This window comes from Diaphorina citri, unplaced genomic scaffold (assembly GCF_000475195.1).
Source record: "Diaphorina citri unplaced genomic scaffold, Diaci psyllid genome assembly version 1.1 scaffold565, whole genome shotgun sequence".
Classification (NCBI taxonomy): domain Eukaryota; kingdom Metazoa; phylum Arthropoda; class Insecta; order Hemiptera; family Psyllidae; genus Diaphorina; species Diaphorina citri.
Genome location: NW_007377999.1, coordinates 460 through 17,147, shown reverse-complemented (window position 1 = coordinate 17,147; position 16,688 = coordinate 460). Strand labels below are relative to the sequence as shown.

Here is a 16,688-nt window from a genome sequence, read left to right as displayed (position 1 = left end):
GGGATGCGACACAAGACCGGTTAAGACCGGTGCAACGCTTGGCGGCATTTTACCGCTTTTTGGCGGTTTTCGGTGTACAGACAGACAGACAGACACCGAAGCGAATACAATAGTCCGTCCACTGTACCTTTTATTATTAGTAATAATAAAGGAAGGACGGACTAAAAAATAAGAAAAGAATCAAACGAACGCATTTTTTGGGATTACCAAAAGAAATCAAACAAATATAATTTTGAAAAATCAAAAAGAAAATCATAAATACCTTATTCGTTATTCAAAATTAAATAATGAAAAAGAGTTTACTATGTATATTACACTTTACAGAATTATAATAGCATCAGAAATGCAGCTTCTATCAAATTTAACTTTGAGACCTTTTTTTAAGGCATCTCGTACCTACTTAAGATACATGTCTCAGAATATTTGTCTCTAATCTCAAAGTTAAATCTGATAAGATCTGAGCATTCTTGTTAAACTTATCGATTAATTATCAACTAGATATAAAACTATCTTTGGCATTTATAAAATATATTTCTATTTCATAATTCATAAAATTGTTAGCTCCCTACTCTCTGCTTAAAATACCTGCTTCAAGAAATTGCATGCCTTTTTTAATGTCCTCCCAAAAAGAACCTAATCAAAGCATTTTAATAATTCATTAGTAATTTCACAGTCTTATTCAAGAACATAGAAACTGTTGAAAATGTGAAAATTTTATGTACATAATAATTGATATGACTAGTCTAAAATATTTCATTTGACATTTCTAACCAAGCTTTATAGGATAGGTGTCGTGACGTAACGTGATGGTATTGTGCCTGTCCTGAACGAAATCACCTACAATATTGGGAAAACTTAGAACTACATCTTTCTGACTCCCCATGACTTCATGTGACGTGACGTGATGGTAGTGTGTTTCTACCTCAACTTTCGCTGTCGACCGCAAACATTTGGCGAACACTTTGATGGTTGTCTGTGAACATGAGGAAGAGGACACGGAAAAGATTAGTCAAACATGAAAAAAAGATTAGACAAAAGTATCAGTAACGGTAAGAAGGTACTCTTTATTCGTCTTGAGCCATTCAACACTTTTGGGAATTAATTTCTTGGGAGGAAATTGGTGATGAAAAATTGAAAACCCATAGGTATTTATCTATGTGTTTATCATAGTTGCTATTACAAAATTCACCGAGTCCATGATACTTATGTGATAGCGAACCTTAGAGCCCCTACTTTTTTCCTCCAGGTGTGAGTTATCTGGACTTCCCTGCCAATTTGTTAGCTCAACGGATAAACCAGAGTGCACTAGTGCCCACACCAAAAGTACTAGAACCAACACTACCTTGGCCTGGCATAGCAGAACTGAAACAAGCATCACAACTCATCTTGGAAGCAAAAGCACCCCTTGTGATCATTGGCAAAGGTAAATCATCAAACAAAACTTAAAAAAAAAACTTATAGAATGAAATTATTAAAAAAAAAAAGTTTGATAGAGGAAACTGTAACTGCTAAGGTCTTATCATATCAAAAACAAAGATAGAAGGAAGACAGGATAGGAGAAAGCCAGCTGTTCCCAGAACAAACTTTGAACTTTATATGTTCATGATAAAATCCGCCCCGGGCGGGAATCGAACCCGCGACCTAGCGCTTACAAGGCAGACCCTTCAAGCTAACTAGGCTGGCGAAAACAAAAACTGTTGAATTGGTACAAAGAAGAAATCAAGTCTGGGGAATTAAGTAACTTATTCATTCATCATGAACTATTTATATTATTAATGGATTTTTTTCCTTATGAGCTGGCTGGACATAAGAACTCTGGGTATCTGAGATAGACTTGTATTTGCAGTTCAACAATTTACATACGTACACCTCATGTCAAGGCTCTTTATGGGGGATTTGACGAGGCGACCTATGCATCCATTGTGGAGAGTGGCGAGGTTACTACTGTGTAAGTAGTTGACCGAACGATAGCGAGTTTTTTGTTTTAACTCGACCGTTTGTTCCGCAAGAACTCGCGATTGTCTGGTCCGATTTTGATGAAATTAGGTACATCTTTCTTATTTAGAATTGAAGACACAACAGGTGAATCAAGAAGGATTTGACGGCATTAGAGATTAGGGTTCGACATAATCAGCTTTCCTCTTTAGAACAGACAGTCTACAATTGAACTTTGGTTTTGTGAACAAACACTGACAATGCTTTCTATGTTCTTGTCATGTTCACTTTCATTATCTAGTAACTAGGTACTTTTACTTCAGTAGCTTTAGTTAGTTTGTTTAATTGGAATCGTGGAATAAACATGTCTATGATATTAAGGAACTCTTCTAGCAGTGAAGGGTTAATTAAGCACTTTGGACGATCCAAATAATGTAATCAAAAAATAGTTCAATTCATATTTTCGAGGGATTTATCAAATTTGACATGGGAACTGTTGGGATCAGAGAGGATACCTGTGATATTCTGAAGTAGGTAATGCATGGTATGTACCGTATAGTATTAGACATAATACATACTAGTGTACATACTCTGGTTAGGATAAGACCTATACGTATATGTAATCTCTTTAGGACAGACAGTCTACAATTGAACTTTGGTTTTGTGAACAAACACTGACAATGCTTTCTATGTTCTTGTCATGTTCACTTTCGCTAGGTATCTGGTAACTAGGTATTTTTACTTCAGTAGCTTTAGTTAGTTTGTTTAATTGGAGTCGTGAAATATACATGTCTATGATATTAAGGAACTCTTCTACCAGTGAAGGGTTAATTAAGCACTGTGGACGATCCAAATAATGTAATCAAAAAATAGTTCAATTCATATTTTCGAGGGATTTATCAAATTTGACATGGGAACTGTTGGGATCAGAGAGGATACCTGTGATATTCTGAAGTAGGTAATGCATGGTATGTACCGTATAGTATTAGACATAATACATACTAGTGTACATACTCTGGTTAGGATAAGACCTATACGTATATGTAATCTAAGCGAGAAGTGTATCACACATGAACATCATTTTGACGAAGACTGCACTAATCAAAAATAAGGAGATTTAAAGAATACTTAATCGTAGATGGTGTTAAAGTTAAAGAAGCTCGTCTTCGTCTTCTATCAAGAGTCCACGACACGGAAAAGATTATAACGGAGAACTCAGAAGGAAATCAGAAACGTAAAAAAAAGAGCTCTAAAAGACAACGTCCTAGAAGAAGCTGTACGAAGTTTGTTTAGAATCCTAACTGATGGAATCAGCAGACATGTCAGCAAGGGCAAAGATGTCCGAAACAACGTGATTGTACAACTTGCAGAGATGGAAGAAGTTTCTACTTCTCATGGCTCGAGACTACTGATGAAACACGTTGATGAAGTAAACCTGATATAAAACAAAGAGGTTACATAAAAAATCTTGCCAACACTTTGCATGGGGATTCTCTCATTATTCTTGTATAGATCTCACCACTTTGTGAATTCTCAAAGTGACGCTCCGACCCTCTTTCTCTCAGCACAATTACCAGCGAACAATACTTCAATACTTTTTTTCTTTCTCTCCATAATATCAAAAGTTCTCATCAATTAACGATATGCATGCAATATTTCCTCCTGTGAATCTAGGTATGATGTGTTGTGTTTATATTTATATTTATTAATATGTCTCCTTATTCTACGGGTATGTCTGTCCGCATGTAAGTATATTTGTGCATTTAGGATTGAACTGAATAATAAACCTATGCCCTGACTATTCCCGGTATTATCACACGCGTACAAGCATAAACATAATAGACAGTCAATGTGTGGCCCAGTTAGAAATTAATTCCTCCACGATAATTTGTGTTTTCCTTCAGATAGCAGGTCCCATCATTCAAATTATGTTGTAAACTCTAGGCGTACAACAAATAGACACAAACAATATGATGTGTACAATAATGTAATTACGTTGACTGACGCAATAACAGTACCTGGATGGAGAGTACTCGAGTGTACTTGGACATAAACAAGACATGTGACAGCTTGGAAAATATGGACTCGGAGAACGCCTACAACCAACTCAACAGCAATACCATTACCGAGAATCTTGTAACACCTATCCTGTCTTCCTTCTCTCTTCGATTTCGGGACGATAAGACCTTAGCAGTTACAGTTCCCTCTGTAAAACCTATTAAAAAAAAAAAAAAAAAAAAACTTAAACGGAATTTAAACTTTAAACACACCTTGTGGACCCGGACAACTGGTCAACTATATGATCAACAAATCACCAGGACGAAGTAGGTGAATACAGAGCAGGACTAGCAGTAAGTAATGAATTATCTATTTTTGCCAGAGCACCTAGTACTTGGCTTGTTAGCTTGGACGATAGCGCGCGCGTCTGCCTTGTAAGCGCTATGTCGCGGGTTCGATTCCCACCCGGGGCGGATTTTATCCTAAACAGGTCAGGTATGTTCTCGGAATGGCCAGCTTTCTCCTATCCTGTCTTCCTTTTCGCATTCAGGACGGTAAAACCTCTGTTGTTACAATTCCATCTATAAAACCTAAAAAAAAAACTTCTACTCCTCTCAACCTTTGCTTCTCGTTACTGAACAGAATGGAGTACGCGATATTATCATGAACGATCAGAAAACGAGGTACCTACATATGTATCTAAACTGAAATAATAACTGAGAGATTTTATAAATGACTGATTTTATACTGTGTCTTATGGCAACTCTTGTATTGTAGAGCAGTATATTAAATACTATATTTTATTTTTTTCTCTCATTGTGCGAACCTCTTTCGCTAAGTGGTCAAGACTGTCAAGAGCATTGTCTCTCTACCCTGAGGTGCTGGGTTCGAATCCCGGGCAGGGCGGAAATTTTTGACCAAACTTTTCAGTTCTTGAATAGGCATGGAATTGGAAATAAAAGAAAATGCCTTGAAGTGATGCAAAAGCGGTGCCGAGCTACATTTTTTTTTTTTTTTTAGGTAACATCATTGTACGAACGAATAACGAAAACTCCAAGTTTTTACGCGTTCCGTTGGTCCTCATTTTTCCTGCTCTATGACTTTGAAACATCACACAAGTAAGCGCAACTGATCTATTGTCTAGCTTCCGGTCAAACAATAACAAGGATGCTCTCAGGTGAGAAATAGAAAGAGCTTTTATCAGCAAGGTTGAGACACAAACACAAAGCTCCGACATTGACGTCAGCAGTTAAGGTGTAATGGAGAAAATAGACCACTACCGTAATGATCGATGAGCACAATAAATCTTTGAAATGAAAAGAAGAACACAATAGCTTTTACTCTTCACAGTTGGGGGAGGGGTTTTTTATTGTTTATTCAAACAGACATGTTTCACCATTGCTGGCATCATCAGTGGAAACAATTTGTCAATTTGTTCCTTTTTTGTTAGCTTTCTTTTTCTTATGTGCAATGTTTTACAGTTTACACTGATGATGCCAACAATGGTGAAACATGTCTGTTTGAATAAACAATAAAAAAAACTAAATCGTGAACTTTGACGTCACGGCATACGCCCCCGTAGGCGATGACGTCACATCAAATGTCCCGAGCAAAGCTCCCTCGCAGGCAACACATTAATGTGTTTATGGGTTTTGTGTGTCAATATTGACAACATTTTGATAGATTCTGACGTAACTTTGTGAAGATTCATCTTGAAAAGAAGAACACAAATTCGGTAACTCTTCACAGTTGGGGGAGGGGTTTTTTATTGTTTATTCAAACAGACATGTTTCACCATTGCTGGCATCATCAGTGTAAACAATTTGTCAATTTGTTCCTTTTTTTGTTAGCTTTCTTTTTCTTATGTGCAATGTTTTACAGTTTACACTGATGATGCCAGCAATGGTGAAACATGTCTGTTTGAATAAACAATAAAAAAAAACTTTACACTGATGATGCCAGCAATGGTGAAACATGTCTGTTTGAATAAACAATAAAAAAAACCCCTCCCCCAACTGTGAAGAGTAAAAGCTATTGTGTTCTTCTTGACAACATTTGTCAATGTTGACAGTATTATCAATTAAAATAAGGGTGAAATGGTCTTAATATTTGACAGTTTAATATTTTTTCTGTCTTTTTCTTTTCAGCAATTAAAATGGAGAATAATCAGAGAAGTCTCAACAACCATGAGATTCTCAATTTGCTGGACTATCTTGATGGTAATGAATCAGATGATTTGTTAGAAGATGAAGATGAAAACCAACTTCTTTGGAAGGAAACAACACCAAATCCAGAAGCAAATGATGATTTTGATAGCGTCGAGCACCTCATTCAACCCCATGCATTGGCATGTAACACAGTACGTGATGAGCCCTCAAGTCAGGAGCTACTTGATGCAATTTCTATTCAAGTACATGCAGCAGAGCAAATGTCACATGCAGCACATTTAGGTAATGAAGGAGACCCAGGTAATGGAGTTCCACCATCTAATGAAGTTCCTTCTGATGTATGGAGCACTAGTCCATACTTTAGGAAATCCTTGCCAAAATTTCAAGTTCAAGAAAATAGATTTTGAACAAATGAAGACCACTTTTCCTGATGCACACACATGATGCTAAGAAAGCCAAAAACTACGCAGCCATTCAAAGAATCAAAACCTCAATCGAGGAAAGACACCTGTTCCCTCACCCACCCACCAGGGTGGGAGATATGTCACAAGTAGGACCAAAGCTCATACCTCAGTTCGGCCATGCCTTTTCTACAAGTTTGGCCATGCCTCGGGATGAACTAGCAGGATTCCGGAGCGAAGCGACGGAATTCAGCTAGTGAGTTTATAAGATCAAGGAACGTTGCTCCTTGAAATTTGGAGTCCCAGAACTGAGGTCTCCGTTTTCGGTCTCTCGAAATTTTAGTCCTATTTTATTATCCGGAGGTTTTCCAGATTCGAAGGTTTTCCATAATCTTCAACTTCAACAATTACCTATTTACCTATCTATTCCAGGAGTCCCCCCACCTCGCTAAGCCCTAGCCTACGTTACGAGAAGATGATGGCTGTGTTTGGACATGATGGTTATCTCTGTACTACAGTACCTCAGATTAAGCAAGCTATGCAGAAGTGTTTACAGGTAAAAACACACAGACAGTATAGGGGCTTTTTTGTAATCCCGACATTTCCCTGGTTGATCCTGCCAGTAGTCATATGCTTGTCTCAAAGATTAAGCCATGCATGTCTCAGTGCAAGCCGTACGCGCTCGCGCGTCTAGGTGAAACCGCGAAAGGCTCATATTGACTGGACTCGGATAATTAGTGTTTTTTTTTTCAAACTGAATCAGGATTCGATGGATTCATTAGATTCGGATGAAAAAAATACTCCTTATGACACACCGCTCACACGAGCTTCTGAGGTAACTTCTAAGAGATCCCGTTCTTGGTATTTGTTTGATTTTCCAGACAACAACCAGACCCAGTCTGATCAACATTCTGATCAATCCATCTGCTGATCGCAAACCTCAAAACTTCTCCTGGCTCACAGAATCCAAGCTTTAGTGGACACAATCAGATAAAATGGTCCAACTATGATGACTATACCTGACTTACTAACATGATCTAAGCATCTAAGTTTATATTAACTCATTGGTAGACTTGGTGATGGGAAGCATGGGTGTATGGTGTAGTACGTAAGTCCAATTTAAACTTTGTTTATCATAAGGGGTATTTTAGGCTGATTAGGATAAAGTTCGCCCCGAGCGGTAATCAAACCCTCGACCTAGCGCAAATCATAATCCTGCGGCGCCTGCAATGTTCAGTCTGATTTTAATGTTTAAATGCAAATATGTAAAAAATGATGCAAATGAACAAATTACATTTACAATTATTATTATTATTTTTATTATTTATACAAATTTATTAGATCAACATATCATCGTATTATATTTTATATATTTTATTACTGGTTACCTTGTTTAGTTTTTAAGGAAAATAAATGTTCATTTTGTTAGAACACTTTAATAAATACAAATAAAAAAAATGTTCATTTATTTCGGGAATTATATTTTTATTAATCAATTGAAAATTTGGGTATTTCTTTTTTTTCTACATAGGTATTATAAGTTATATGTCAGAAATTCTGCATTGGAGTTTATCACAAAATAATGTGCGTTGAAATTTTAGACATTTTTAGCGTCATAAAACTATTCATTCCGATAATGTGGTGACTTGCTAAAACTATCCATGGATATTAATATTCGTGCTATTGTTGATTTCTTTGTAGATAAAACTCGGCCCAAGTTAGAATGGACGTATGTCAAGAAGTGGAGGGATTATCCAAACATTGTGGCCCTTACAAGATCCACCCTAATACCCCTTATATCAAGATGTGTGAAAGCGCCTGTGTATTTAGACCTTCGACTCTTACAAGCCACGCCGGTCATACGCTCATGAATACAAGAGCTGAGGGCAATTCTTGAAAGGGGTGGTGTTGTAGTTTACAAGCTACGAGTGAATTATGATTAATAAATTCCAACATTGCCCTTTTCAGGAATTAGCCCTGACGTCTTTCCCATTAGACCTCACGTTCCTTGTTGCAAGATTCAACAAAATAAAAAGTTAAATGTTACACAATATTGTATTTTTTTTGTTTAATAGTGAAAAAGTTGAAGTACAAAAATGTTTATTTGAAAAACTGAGGTAACATTAATTTTTGAAATACAAATATTTTGAAGAACAAAACCTTAAAATCGAACTTTGAACAAAATATCTCAAATAATTAAAGTTGTGTTTAAATTAATAAAAATGCACTTCCTACGTCCAGTGTCGAAGAATGTGTTATTGGATTTTAAATATTTGGTAAGGAAAACTTCGTTCAAATGGAGTTTGAACGAAGAGTTTGAACGAAGTGACTTCTAAGGTTTAAATCTACGATTTCGCATTTAGCTTGTCTGTTTCTTTCGCTATAACTCTCAAATGGTTTGGCCTGATTTTGGGCCATGGGTTCGATTCGCGCCCTGGGTGGATATCCTAAACATATAAAATCCACCCAGGGCGCATACGTTCTCGGAACGGCTGGCTTTCTTCTATCCTGTCTTCCTTCTCTCTTCGCTTTCGGGACGATAAGACCATAGCAGTTACAGTTCCCTCTATCAAACCTTTAAAATGATATTTTGAGGGAAGTAAGTTTCTCATTATTAAGTAGTAAAACTTAAGTAAAAAGTAAGTAAGTTTCTTACTAGTGTTTGTACACCTATCCACTAATATACTATTCAAAGTCCACTATTGTTTCAGATGCCTCAGTCTTGCTTCTACTCCTCTCAACCTTTGCTTCTTAATCACTTGGAGGGTTTCAGCAGCCATGATAAATATGTAAGTTCTGTGGGTCAACTTTGAAACAAGAACCAAATATTATTTATATTAATACCACAAAAAACTCATGTATTTTGGTAATTTATAATAATTTCATAAAAATATTCCATCGCCAGGCTGTAGAGAAGATGATTCAGGATGAGTCGGTGCCTTTGAATTACTACGCGGCTATTCATGCTGTACAAGTGAGCATTCCGGACAACTGTATTATTGTAGGTGAAGGAGCCAATACAATGGATATAGGTAAGACTAGCTCTAGTCCCGTGCTTTGCTATAGAGAATAATGTTGCCCGGTGCTCCGGAATACAATCCCTTGGGGTTTTTAGTCTTTTATCAATGGAGCAGTTGTATTTGGGTAAAAATTATTAATAAAATGTCGATTCCTACGTGAAAAAGTTCTGAAGACTCCAAATTTGAAGTCAAAACTCCAAAAATGTGTCTTCAAAAGGTCGAACGTCAGATTATAAAAATGCGCAGAAACGCATGTGCACAAACACCCTGCAAGGGAGCTTTGCTCGGGACAGTTAATGTGACGTCATCGCGTACGGGAGTGTACGCCGTGACATAAATGAGATTTACCGGTATATTTTAAATCAATTTATCTCGGGATCTAGTCGTCGCGTTGAAGAAAAAGATTCCCTAGTTCCTCATTTTTTTCTGCTCTTTGAATTTGAGACCTCGCCTAAGACAGCTGAGTAAACGGAACTGGTCTATTATATCATGCAAACAGAAGGTGACTTCTTTTTCAGAATATCATTCCCTAAACCTATTCCAAATTTGTATACTCTGAAATTTATTCTCATTAAATTTTATTTTTACCTGCTGTTTTATTCCATTCCGCAGGCAGATCCCTGCTGCTGAACAATCTACCGCGCCATCGTCTAGATGCAGGTACGTTCGGTACAATGGGTGTAGGGCTAGGCTTTGCCCTAGCCGCTGCCCTATACTGTAACCACTACGCCCCTGGTAAACGCGTTGTATGTGTTCAGGGAGATTCAGCGTTCGGATTCTCAGGCATGGAGCTGGAGACTTTGGTGCGCTATAGACTACCTGTGATCCTGGTCACAAATGGTACTCGTCTTCTTCTTCTTCTTCTTCTTCTTCTTCTTCTTCTTCTTCTTCTTCTTCTTCTTCTTCTTCTTCTTCTTATTCGTCTTCTTCTTCTTCTTCCTCGACTTCTCCCGTGTTTAGTCCGGGTCGGCGTTTTTCGTCAGCCTTTCAGTCAGCCCTAGCTTCCCGTCAGGGGCAGATTTTATCCTAAACAGATAAGGTTCTTTCTCGGAACGGCTGGCTTTCTCCTATTCCCTCTTCCTTCAATATTCGCTTTCGGGACGATGAGATCTTGTTACAATTCCGTCTTAGTTGGTTTGATAGGTAGCGCGCCTGACTTGTAAGTGCTCATTTGCAGATTCGATTCTCGCCCAGAGTGAACCTTACCCCAAACAGATAAGGTTCAAAATTGGAAAGGCTGGCGATGTTCTATCTGGATCTCTTCTTTTCGATTTTGGTACGATAGGACCTCCGTTGTTACCGCAGAGGGGAGTGTAAGTTCCCTCTATGAATATCAAGCATAGTGACTTCCAAAAAAACTAAATATATGAAAGATAACATAATAATGGTAGAAATTGCCCCAGGCAAAATTTATCCTAAACTGATAAGGTTCGTTGTTGGTTCTGGAAACGACTGGGTTTCTTCTATCCTTTACTCTTCGATTTAGGGACAATTAAGACCTTAACAGTTACAGACACCTCTATCAAACCTTTCTTCTCCTTCGCCTTTTCCCATGTTCAGATGGGATCGGCGTTTGTCGTCGGACTCTCAATCAGCTTTAGAGTGATCGCTTTGAGGCCTTCTCGGAACGGCTGGCTTTCTCCTATCCTGTCTTCCTTCTCTCTTCGATTTCGGGACGATTAGACCTTGGCAGTTACAGTTCCCTGTACCAAACCTCTTAAAAATAATAATCTTCTTCTTCACCTTTTCCCATGTTCAGATGTGGTCGGCCTCTCAATCAGCTTTAGAGTGGTCACTTTGAGGCCAACTGGTTTTGGCTAAAACAAAATTTTCCGAGTGGGATGCCCTTCGCACTCAACCTTCGCTATTGATAGAGCGTGAGGAAATTTGGACCAGTCTACGCCCTGTTTATAGTCCGCTAGCTAGACGCTGATCTACTCTCTGTTTATTGTCCCTCAGCCAGACTTAGTTCCTCAAAAATAGGAATTATGATTAATAAATTCCAACATTGCCCTTTTCAGGAATTAGCCCTGACGTCTTTCCCATTAGACCTCACGTTCCTTGTTGCAAATAAAAAGTTAAATGTTACACAATATTGCATTTTTTTGTTTAATAGTGAAAAAGTTGAAGTACAAAAATGTTTATTTGAAAAACTGAGGCCACATTAATTTTTGAAATACAAATATTTTGAAGAACAAAACCTTAAAATCGAACTTTGAACAAAATATCTCAAATAATTAAAGTTGTGTTTAAATTAATAAAAATGCACTTCCTACGTCCAGTGTCGAAGAATGTGTTATTGGATTTTAAATATTTGGTAAGGAAAACTTCGTTCAAATGGAGTTTGAACGAAGTGACTTCTAAGGTTTAAATCTACGATTTCGCATTTAGCTTGTCTGTTTCCTTCGCTATAACTCTCAAATGGTTTGGCCTGATTTTGGGCCATGGGTTCGATTCGCGCCATGGGTGGATTTTATCCTAAACATATAAAATCCACCCAGGGCGCATACGTTTTCGGAACGGTTAGCTTTCTTCTATCCTGTCTCTCTTCTCTCTTCACTTTCGGGACGATAAGACCTTAGCAGTTACAGTTCCCTCTATCAAACCTTTAAAATGATATTTTGAGGGAAGTAAGTTTCTCATTATTAAGTAGTAAAACTTAAGTAAAAAGTTGGTAAGGAAAACTTCGTTCAAATGGAGTTTGAACGAAGTGACTTCTAAGGTTTAAATCTACGATTTCGCATTTAGCTTGTCTGTTTCTTTCGCTATAACTCTCAAATGGTTTGGCCTGATTTTGGGCCATGGGTTCGATTCGCGCCCTGGGTGGATATCCTAAACATATAAAATCCACCCAGGGCGCATACGTTCTCGGAACGGCTGGCTTTCTTCTATCCTGTCTTCCTTCTCTCTTCGCTTTCGGGACGATAAGACCATAGCAGTTACAGTTCCCTCTATCAAACCTTTAAAATGATATTTTGAGGGAAACTTTAAAATGATATTTTGAGGGAAGTAAGTTTCTTACTAGTGTTTGTACACCTATCCACTAATATACTATTCAAAGTCCACTATTGTTTCAGATGCCTCAGTCTTGCTTCTACTCCTCTCAACCTTTGCTTCTCGTTACTGAACAGAATGGAGTACGCGATATTATCATGAACGATCAGAAAACGAGGTACCTATCTAAACTCACACAACTTTAATTATTTGAGATATTTTGTTCAAAGTTCGATTTTAAGGTTTTGTTCTTCAAAATATTTGTATTTCAAAAATTAATGTTACCTCAGTTTTTCAAATAAACATTTTTGTACTTCAACTTTTTCACTATTAAACAAAAAAAATACAATATTGTGTAACATTTAACTTTTTATTTTGTTGAATCTTGCAACAAGGAACGTGAGGTCTAATGGGAAAGACGTCAGGGCTAATTCCTGAAAAGGGCAATGTTGGAATTTATTAATCATAATTCCCTCGTAGCTTGTAAACTACAACACCACCCCTTTCAAGAATTGCCCTCAGCTCTTGTATTCATGAGCGTATGAACGGCGTGGCTTGTAAGAGTCGAAGGTCTAAATACACAGGCGCTTTCACACATCTTGATATAAGGGGTATTAGGGTGGATCTTGTGAGGGCCACAATGTTTGGATAATCCCTCCACTTCTTGACATACGTCCATTCTAATTTGGGCCGAGTTTTATCTACAAAGAAATCAACAATAGCACGAATATTAATATCCATGGATAAATAAAACTAAAATAATTATCGAGGAATAATTATTTAATTAAGAATCTTCATTAATTAAAATTAAAAATTTTTAAAAGACAATTTGAGATTCGACATTCAACTGGTGGTAATATTTGGTGAGCTTTCGAGAATACTCAGATTCTCATCATCAGACCAAAATCGCGAGAGAGATGTTCACTCTACGAGCGCTGGAGTTGTATCCATGGATAGTTTTAGCAAGTCACCACATTATCGGAATGAATAGTTTTATGACGCTAAAAATGTCTAAATTTCAACGCACAAACTTTTGTGATAAACTCCAATGCAGAATTTCTGACATATAACTTATAATACCTATGTAGAAAAAAAAAGAAATACCCAAATTTTCAATTGATTAATCTTATATTATAAGAATAAAAATATAATTCCCGAAATAAATGAACATTTATTTTGACCTCAGATTTGGATTTTTCACAACTTTTTACGTAGGAATCGACCTTTTATTAATAATATTTTCCTAATTGCAACTCCTCCATTCTCTCTAAAAAAAATATTAAAAAAAAAACGTATTTCTTTTGCAGGCAGTGGACAAGGAAGGTCGTCCAAAGCTGGACGAGATATTCAGTACGTGTTCGGATCTAATGCTATCTATCCTGCGTCATCCGGTCCCCATCCTAGCTATAATATCGGGAGTAGCGGCCGCTGCTGGATGTCAGTTAGTAGCTACCTGTGACCTGGCCATCGCCACCACTGCCAGCAAGTTCTCTACTCCGGGGTACGTGGGTTCGAGCATGAAAAATCACATTTTCACTCAATTTTTAAACGAAGTGAATTTGAATCTAACTCTTTACATGAAAAAATAAAATAAATGTTTTTTTTTTGTGTTATTATATCACAACTTTTGGTGCTCACTGCAGCATTGTAGAACATATTGGTCAGTACGTGTTCGGATCTAATGCTATCTATCCTGCGTCATCCGGTCCCCATCCTAGCTATAATATCGGGAGTAGCGGCCGCTGCTGGTTGTCAGTTAGTAGCTACCTGTGACCTGGCCATCGCCACCACTGCCAGCAAGTTCTCCACTCCGGGGTACGTGGGTTTGAGCAGGAAAAATTATATTTTCACTCACTTTTTAAACGAAGTGAATTTGAATCTAACTCTTTACTTGAAAAAATAAAATAAATGTCTAAATATGAAAATAACTTTTACTCTTCACTGGTTATTTTCATATTTAGATAATTAAAGTCTACCATCAATAAAATAAATGTCGTTTTTTTTTTGTGTTATTATATCACAACTTTTGGTGCTCACTGCAGCATTGTAGAACATATTGCAATAATCCAGCTCCCAATTTTTACCTACCATGCTGGCACTGGTCGCTATGCGCATTTATATTGCATATAGCTACTCATTTTCCTCACGAGGCCGACTGGGCCCCAATGGCCAGTCACGGAATCAATCACTTGCATATATGATACATTTTTTTTTTAATAATCCAGCTCCCAATGTTTACCTACCATGCTGGCACCGGTCGCTATGCGCATTTATATGTCATAGCTACTCATTTTCCTCACGAGTGATGTACCAGGGGTGATGAGTGGATGCTCCGAATTTTCGGAGTCTGTCCTACAGTCAAGGAGTCCATCAGCGTAACACACAGACAGGAAATTTTTCCAACACTATATCTGGATTCTCTGATGACTAGGGGAAGGATAACTAACGTACCTACACAAAAAGCCCAGTCTGAGGCTTAGGTGTAGGAGCAAACAGCCCCAAAAGTTGCGTTAAGCTTATACGAATTTACGAAGGATACATTACTAAAAATATCATGATTATTAACAACGTACAACAGATGAAAGTAAACTTTTATCTATATGAAGCAGACTAGATCTGTTGCTTTCTTGGGCTCCGTAACAAATTTCCTTTCTGTTTCAGGGCTCGTCACGGCATATTTTGCTCGACCCCAGCTGTAGCTTTAACACGCAAAGTACCACTAGGTGTTGTTAGATCCATGACTATCACTGGTATCCCTATATCTGCTCAGGATGCTTACAATGCGGGTCTTATTACCAGAGTGGTGTCTTCTAACGAGGAGTTAGGTGAGATCTGAGATCTGAGATATGACTCGCTGCTAACCTGCCTCGGTGGTGTAGTGGCTCGGTGGTGTAGTGGTCAAGACGCTCGCCTGGTAAACAGGAGGGCGTGGGTTCAATCCCACCCGAGGTCTGAAATTTTATTCTCAATATAATTTGAGAATTGGACCTCAGTAATAGTAGTAGAATACTGTTGGAGTAAAGGGACTTTTCAGTCCTATGCGAGCAGTATAAATAAGACTATTATTATTACCATCCTCTCGGAAGCGAAGAGAGAAGGAAGACAGGATAGGGGAAAGCCAGCTGTTCCGAGAACAATCCTTATCTGTTTAGGATAAAATCCATCCCGGGCGGTAATCGAACCCACGACCTAGCGCTTAAAAGGTATCTTTGTCGTAGCATGCCCACCCCGTAGTATGCGTATGCCTCTCATCAGATGGGTGAGAAGAGACACAGTACTTCCCATTTATGTGCTGGGTCAACACGAGAACACCAGAAAGTAACCCGTTTAAATAATTGCAATCGACATTTGCGAATGCAGATTTTTCTGTCTAGGAATCAAACCCGAGATCTTCTGCCTGGCAAGTTTACATACTGATGGAATATTTGTCTCTGATTACAGAAAGTGAAACCAAAGTCCTCACGAGTGCAATTCTAGAGAACAGCAGATCTGTATTGACGCTGGGTAAACAGTTCTTGTATCAACAAATGAGCTTGAACATTGAAGAGGCTTATAGGTGAGTGAAATTACTTCTAATTAAATACCTCTACAAGTACTTGAAAACGGCTACTTTCTCTGTGGCGTGGTCAAACTTGGCGGAGCGGAGCGCTACCCAGCACAACTCCTTAATACACGCCAGCCTAGTTTGCTTGGAAGGTATCGCGCCTGCCTTGTAAGCGCTAGGTGGCAGGTTCGATTCCTGCCCGGGGCTAATTTTTTTTCTCAAGCAGATATGGTTCGTAGTCAGCCTAGTTTGCTTGGTTGGTAGCGCGCCTGCCTTGTAAGCGCTAGGCCGCGGGTTCGATTCCCACCCGGGGTGGATTTTATCCTGACCGGATGATTTCCTTTTCGGACTTTGTTTGAGTTTGAAAAATGTAAGTTTTCAATATCGTAAGCTCCTTCATTTCTCTTATGAGTCTTGTATTGTTTTCACCATGTGTGCTTCTTTTCTGAGGTTTAGACCTAAGTAATCCCATTTAGATTTTCAGATTATTTCTCTCGGAACGGCTGGCTTTCTCCTATCCTGTCTTCCTTCTCTCTTCGATTTCGGGACGATTAGACCTTGGCAGTTACAGTTCCCTGTATCAAACCTCTTAAAAATAATAATCTTCTTCTTCTTCTTCACCTTTTCC

The 16,688-nt window shown here is 38.1% G+C and overlaps 2 protein-coding genes across 2 annotated transcripts in view; both read left to right on the top strand.

The window, feature by feature from the left end:
* Nucleotides 1-7,505, top strand: part of LOC103510153 (2-hydroxyacyl-CoA lyase 1-like) — an 18,585-nt gene extending 11,080 nt beyond the window's left edge. The window contains exons 2-5 of the mRNA XM_008474797.3: nucleotides 1,247-1,423; nucleotides 1,847-1,948; nucleotides 6,935-7,058; nucleotides 7,384-7,505. Coding sequence (XP_008473019.1) covers nucleotides 1,247-1,423; nucleotides 1,847-1,948; nucleotides 6,935-7,058; nucleotides 7,384-7,479 — 499 coding nt within the window. The 3' untranslated portion in view covers nucleotides 7,480-7,505. The remainder of the gene's footprint in view (nucleotides 1-1,246; nucleotides 1,424-1,846; nucleotides 1,949-6,934; nucleotides 7,059-7,383) is intronic.
* LOC103510151 (enoyl-CoA hydratase domain-containing protein 3, mitochondrial-like) lies at nucleotides 7,475-16,183 on the top strand. The gene is made up of 6 exons (XM_026824279.1): nucleotides 7,475-7,610; nucleotides 8,204-8,778; nucleotides 12,600-12,701; nucleotides 13,824-14,017; nucleotides 15,178-15,341; nucleotides 15,958-16,183. The coding sequence occupies exons 2-6, from the start codon at nucleotides 8,725-8,727 to the stop codon at nucleotides 16,074-16,076; spliced, it is 633 nt and encodes a 210-aa protein (XP_026680080.1). The 5' UTR covers nucleotides 7,475-7,610; nucleotides 8,204-8,724; the 3' UTR covers nucleotides 16,077-16,183.
* Nucleotides 16,184-16,688: the final 505 nt, after the last annotated feature.